The following is a 7,143-nucleotide window of genomic DNA, read 5'->3' on the forward strand; positions in this document are numbered from 1 at the left end:
GAGCCGAAAAGTAAAAAAAATAGTGTAAAAAAATAGAAAAAATAGTAAGATAAGTGTTATTTTCAGGCTATAAAAAGAGCCCCGAGTTTATGTTCTGGTTACAAATGAATCAAAAGAAAACGGAAAAAAATCAATTCAAATACAGATCATTTTCAAATGTAGTTGTGCTGATTTTTTTCGGCTTATTTATTTATTTATTTTTAAAGAAAACAAAAAAAAAGAGAAAAGGATAAAGGTCGTACCTTTTTGCGAGGGAGGTGTCGATTTCAATGAAAATCGGTGTTTTTTGGGTTTGGGAGTCAAAAAAACTCAAAAAATATTTTTAAAAATTTTCCGGCTGCCGCGGTGGTTCGGCACCGGCGTCCCACTGGATTCTGGAAAGAGAGGAAGGGCTTTGAGAGGATTTTGAAGGTTTTTTTTTTTGAAGAAAGGAATAAAATGAATTTTTGATAAAAAAAAAGTTGATTTATAAAGCTTTTCAAAACTGCGTCGTTTTGATTTAAAACACCAGGCGCAAAACGGCGCCGTTTCAGGCCCTTGACCCGAGGGGGACCCGACCTAGGGGAAGGATCCGCGTGTTTTTGTTTTAGTGGGATATTTGCGCGTATGGCCCCTTCGTTTTTTTATTATTTACAATCAAGTTTCTTTTATTTTTTAATTTAGCCCTATAATTTATCCCGGCTTCGTTTTTAGTCCCTGATGGAACTGTGTGTTTTGGAAGGGTGAGCATTATTTCTCATTCAGTCCCTCCATCTCATCTGCGCGTTTAATCTAGTCTTCCCTTTTGCGTTTATTGCCAATTTTGCCCCAAAACTTTGTTTTAAAGCCCAATTTAATCCTATTTTGTCATTTTGACTAATATGTTATTAAATTAATTAATTCAAAATTATTATAGCTATTATGCTTTACCTTATTTATTTATGTACTTATTATTATTATAGCTATATCTTTAAATCAATTAATTTTATATTATTATTTCCATTATTATTTTTTATTTACTAACTTAAACACTTTAAATGCATTTATTTTATTTTATCTCCTTTTTTTGAAAAAAACTTTAGATTATTTATTATTATTTTTATTATTTTATAACCCTAATTTCATTTTTAATAATCATTTTAATATTTCCTAGATTAATTTCCTAAATGCTATTTTGTGTATTTATTTATTAAGTTCTTTTAATTTTGATATTGTCTTGTTATTTTTTATATTATTGCTTATACCTTTATTATTCATTATCATTGTTAATTTTGTTGTTTTTAATATTAAAGTGATGCATATTATGTGATCATTGTTATTTTACATTCGTATTCTCGTTATTCGTCGTTTTAATATCTGTATTCGTGTAACATTTCAAGTATCGCATTAATTTTGACCCAAATGTATATTTTTTTAAAAAAAATAAAAATACTTCGTATTTTGGAATTCAAAAAGATCGTATCCTAACTTACGGGGTCTCGATTTTTTTTGATAATTCCAAATATAGAATCCCTTTTTTTGAAAAAAAGCAAGTTTATTTACAAAAATTTTTTCTTGGAAATCGGAAAAAGATCATGTTCCAACTTACAGGATATGATTTCTTCTCCAAAACTGAGATGATCAAATTTCTAAAAATAAATAAATTTTTTGGTGTTTATTCTCGTGTTGGGATTAGAGATGTTGTGTTCTAATTCACGGGATACAATTTTTTTCTCGATTAATGTGAAATACACCCTTCTTTTTTAATAAAAGGATTATATTTTTAAATTTCTTTTTGAATTTTTAATTTTTCGACATTAAGACATTAATTAATCAATTAGGTACCAATTTTGGGCATGATGAGGGTGTTAATCCTTCCTCGCATGTAACCGACTCCCGAACCCTTTTTTCTTGAATTCCGTAGACCAAAATTATTGTTTTAGTAAAATTAAAACGTTTTATTAAAACGATTAAATCGCAAGGTGATCCGATCACACCTAAAAAAATTGGTGGCGACTCCCATTTTTTTTCTATTTTCGTTTTTAAAGTCAACCCCGTTTTTTAAAATAAAACTGGTTTTGACAGATTTTATGTTAGCAAGCTGAAATTGAATATATAGGTTTTTCTAGAACTATGAAAATGAAGTTATTTGAAGGTTGGGGAATTATATTCTTTTATTCTTGTCGTTTAGTTCTTATACACAGAACATTGTAGGAATATAATAATTAGCACGTAGATTTAAAGAAAAGAGAAAGAAGACTTCATATCAATCAGACTTTTCTTAGCAGAAGATAGAATAATTTATAAAACCAACACATCAATCACATGTAACATCTGATATCAAATAAAATTAAAGTAAAATTCAGACAAAAATAAAAACGCAGGGCAGGAAACTTCCAAACATTATGTTTATAGATAGAATGGTGTTTACAACCTTCACCCTTCTAATTATTAAGTGAAGATATTCGTATTTGTACGTATATAAAAAAGGTATATTCCTATTCAAAAATCAAGCAGCTAATTAGACCAAGTTGCCGTTGCGTGGTCAAGATTTGTTTTCTTTTTAATATTACTAGGGAAAAATCAACCAGTGATTATATCAAATATTTTGGTCAATACATTATTTCCAAAGTCCGCAGGATTTCTCAGTATAAATGTCTCCGTTTTGTTCATAAACATGAAGCAAAAATTCCACTACCTTTCATCAACATTTCTCCTTCACCCCAGAAATTATAGTAAAGCAAAGACAATGAGAGGAACATCGGTGTTGAGTTGGATTCTGATCATCTGCCTCTCCCAAGTAGCTGTGCGGAGCCAATACTACTCGCACACCCTACCATATCATCCCAGGCCACTTGTGGTCACCCATCTTCACTTCTATATGCACGAATTTACGGGCACTACAGCAGTCGTGCTAACCCAAGCTAACATCACAAGCAATAATTCATCAGTGCCATTTGCCACCCTAGTTGCCATTAATGATCTCCTCAGGACTGGACCTGAGCCTGACTCGGAGCGGATTGGAAATGTTCAGGGTATTGCGCTCCTGGCTGGAATGAATGCATCGAGCACGCAGTACATAGATTTTGGATTCAATACCGGTAAGTTTAACGGAAGCTCTCTAAGCGTATTTTCAAGGGGAGAAGCTGGGCTTGCGGTGGTCGGAGGAAGAGGCCAATTCGCGATGGCAACAGGGACTGCACTATTTAACCCTATCCTTATAAATGCCACCAATGTCATTATAGAGTTTAATTTTACTGTAATTCATTACTAAGATGTTATTCACAGAGTCAATCCTCTTGGATTGTGTGAAAGTTATATGATTATGCTCCACTTGTTAGAATAAATGTATGAGAAATGTTGACACCATTTTTTTTGATAAAACGGGGTCGACTTGGGTTTTGAGAAATAAAAACGAATATTGGAGTCGCTACCAATCTTTTTTTGATGAGGTGTGATCGGGTCACCTCGAAAAGTGGTTTTTTAATAAACGATTTGATTTTATTAAAAAACAATTTTGGTCCACGAAATTCAAAAAAATGGGTTCGGGAGTCGGTTACGTATGAGGAAGGATTAGCACTCTCGTTACGCCCAAAATTGGTACCTAGTTGATTAATTAGCGTATTAGTGTTGAAAATTGGAAATTTTGAAGAGATTCGAAATACGATCATTGTATTAAAAAACTTGTATAAAGCGAATTACATGTTAAGGCCCTCTCATTTTGGAGAGATGTCACACCCAATGAGTTAGAGCATGATATTTCACATCCTCAAAAATGAGCTTGTCCTTAAAAAACTCATGCAATAAAATTCAAAAGGATATTCAATTGTTTAAGTCAGATGAAGAAATCGTAGTCCAATACGTTAAGGCATAATTTCTCAAAATTCCAAACATTGAATATTGCCTTTATTATTTTTTAGAAAAATCCTTATCTCGCGAAAACAACATGTCATATCCAATACGTTAGGACACAACGTATCGAATTCCCAATATGTGAATAAATGCCAAAAAAATTTATTTATTTAAAAAGATATTCAACTATCTCGGGTTTAGAAAAAGGGATCATGTCCCGTAAGTTAGAACATGATCTTTTGTTGATTCCCGAGAACATTTAAAAACCTTTTTTGAAATGATTCGTATATTTAGATTTATCGAGAAAATCAAAACCCCGTAAGTTAGGTATGATTTTTCGAATATCAAAATACGAAATGCTATTTGTTTTAAAACAAATTTTGATATATCGAGTAAAAATGAAACACGATGTAAATAACGAAAAAAAAATTACATTGTTGATACGTATAACAAAACAATAGTAAATACAATGATGTAAAAATAATACTAACGGTAGCAACAAAAATAAGATAAAAAAAAGACAAATAAATAACATACAAAATGACAAGTATATAAGTAAATAAAATTAAAATATTCTTTCAGAATAATAATGAAAATGTAAATAAATGAATAAACAAATAAAATGAATGAAATTATAAAAATGAAAAAGATACATATATGTGTATGTAGGGGTGAGCATTTGATCGAATCGAATCGAAAATTTTCGAGTTAATCGAGTTTTCGAATCTCATTTTATCATCCTAACTTTATTTGAAGTTTTCTCGAATCGAGTCGAGTGAGATGGAATTCGAATCGAATCGAATATATTTGTTCGAGTTAAATTTTAAAAAACAATTTTGAGTCATTGTAACCATTGTCACCCATCGTAATAAAATTTGTCCACCTTAATCAAATTTTTTATTAACTTTCATCACCTCATAATTTATTTATTAATTTTTATATCCTGGTTAGCTTCTTTGCTTGCTTAGTTGTTTCAATTATCTTGATTCTTGTCACTATGTATTTTGGAATTAAAAATATATTAAATGTAAAAATATGATTTTTTAATAAAAGTTCTTTTAAAAATAAAATGTGAAATTGATACCAATATAAAATTTTAACACGAATATTTTATGGCATAATTAATAATTCAATTTTAATATAAATATTCAATATGACTAAACAATTCAATAATATAAATAATATAAAATGTGAAATTTAATTTAATAATATAAATAGTAGATATAAATAAAATTATTACTATTTGTGTTTAGTAATTTTTTTGGGATAATTTTGATTTTTTATTTGAGAGTAAAGGGTGAGAAGTAAAAGTTTAAAGGAAAAATAAAAAGTTTTGGGGAATAAAAGTTTGAGGGAAAGTAAATAGGGGGAGTAAAATTTTAGAGGGAAAATATTAAAAAAAATTGGAGGGGGGAGGGTTTGGGATGGATGGGAGGTGGGATGGGAAGAGAATAAAAGTTTTAGGGGAAAAGTGAGAGGGAGTAAAAATTTTGGGGGAAAATAAAAGGTTTTGAGGGTTTTTGGAAGTAAAATTTTGAGAAAAAGTAAATGGGAGAGTAAAATTTTGGTGGGAAATGGATTTTGGGTAGATTGGGGGGTTGGGAGGGGAGGAGAGTAAAAGTTTTGGGGGGAAAGTGGGAAGGAGTAAAAGTTTTGAAGGAAAAGTAAAAAGGTTTGGGAGTTTGGGGTAAAAATGTAAAATATTATAGTTTGATATTCGAATTATTTGAATTATTCGAATTCAAAAACTCAACTCGATTCGAACTCGAAATTCTAAAAAAAAATTCGAGTTGATTCGAATAACTTGACTAACTCGAATAACTCGATTCGTTTAACTCGAAATTCGAATTTTTTTCGATATTTTCGAGTCAAATCGAGTTTTACTCACCCCTATGTGTATGTACGTAAAATTATGAAAATATGAATAATATATGCGTATACATATTTTAAAATTATTAAATATAGAAATATATGTAAGTATGTGTATATATATAAATTATAAAAAAAATATGTATATTATATATATAACAAAATTTAGGAATTAAAAAGGTATAAATGAATAAATAATAATAATAATAATAATAATAATAATAATAAAAGAAGATTAATGATGCCATATAATAGTATTAATAATATTAAAATAATTAATTTAGAAATAAAATAGCTAAATTAACAAATGAAGGATTGAATTGAAAGTTAAACAAAATTTAAAGGCCGAAATCAAAGTAAAAAAAACAAGAAACACAGTAAAGGGTTAAATCAGGATGTGCGCGAAAGGAGGGGGGCTAAACAGGAAATTATCCCCTGTCGATCAACCGACGCCGTTCTAGCGAGGCCTATGCACATGGTCTATGGACCAAAATGAAATAAAAGCAAAACTTTGTGGCCAAAATCAGAAAAAAACAAAAGACCACATTGAAGCAAAACGCAAAGGCGGAGGGATCTATTGCGCAAATAGCCCCCCAAGCAAAAACACGCGGATCCCTTGTCTGGAGTGGGTCAGGTCGCGCCCCAAAACGGCGCCGCTTGAAAGTGCCCACAGTAGGCTGCCATTGAGGCAGTTAATTACTTACCTTATTTGAGTTTGCAATCTATTGAATAAAATCTTTAGCCCTGTTAATGAGTTGTCATATTGAAGATACTATAGTTCATCTACAGGAAACAATCCTTGGCTATTGAAGATTGGATTGGATTCGAGTGAATCAATTCAACCCTTGGAATGTGGAGGTTCGATCGAGATTGTATTGTTGATTTTGGAGAGCATGCCTTCGATTAGCCGTGTTTCGATTATTGATGTTGTGATAGCTATTTTCAAGGAGTTACTTTGTATTCACTTAGACTTGATGCTAGCAAACCAAATTGAGTGAAAAATGTAAACTTTGAGAACTAAACTTGACATTATGCTTTGATATATGGATCTATTAGAGACCTAAGTATTGCTGAATCCGGATTTATTGACTCATAAAAATAATAAAGCTTCTTTTCTGATTTTATTCAAACTTTGGCAGAGAGATTTTCCAGTGATTTGAATCGTTTCATGGGAATCTCAAGATTTATTCATCTCTAACACAAGAATATATTTGTTATGATATATTGAGCAAAGTAAACATGTCAAATGCGAAGGAATCAAACACACCAATGTCCACTTTAGTTTCTTTTAAGTTTTCATGGTGGCTTTGCTGCAGTCGACGCCAAATTAAGAGGCCGAAAATTTTGTTGCTTCGTTGTAATATTTGACATTGACACTAAACAATAATTGTTTCGTTGTCAACAAACTTTCCAAATTTGTGCATAAACCAACCTCTATTAGAGATGAAGATAAGTACGGAGTAG

At 30.7% G+C, this 7,143-nt stretch overlaps 1 protein-coding gene across 1 annotated transcript; it reads left to right on the top strand.

Annotated features, from left to right (window-relative positions):
• The first annotated feature begins 2,612 nt into the window (after positions 1-2,612).
• On the top strand, positions 2,613-3,391 carry LOC105768529 (dirigent protein 4). Its single transcript, XM_012588487.2, has one exon. The coding sequence runs from the start codon at positions 2,636-2,638 to the stop codon at positions 3,230-3,232; it is 597 nt and encodes a 198-aa protein (XP_012443941.1). The 5' UTR covers positions 2,613-2,635; the 3' UTR covers positions 3,233-3,391.
• The last annotated feature ends 3,752 nt before the right edge of the window (positions 3,392-7,143 follow it).

This window comes from Gossypium raimondii, chromosome 5 (assembly GCF_025698545.1).
Source record: "Gossypium raimondii isolate GPD5lz chromosome 5, ASM2569854v1, whole genome shotgun sequence".
Taxonomy (NCBI): domain Eukaryota; kingdom Viridiplantae; phylum Streptophyta; class Magnoliopsida; order Malvales; family Malvaceae; genus Gossypium; species Gossypium raimondii.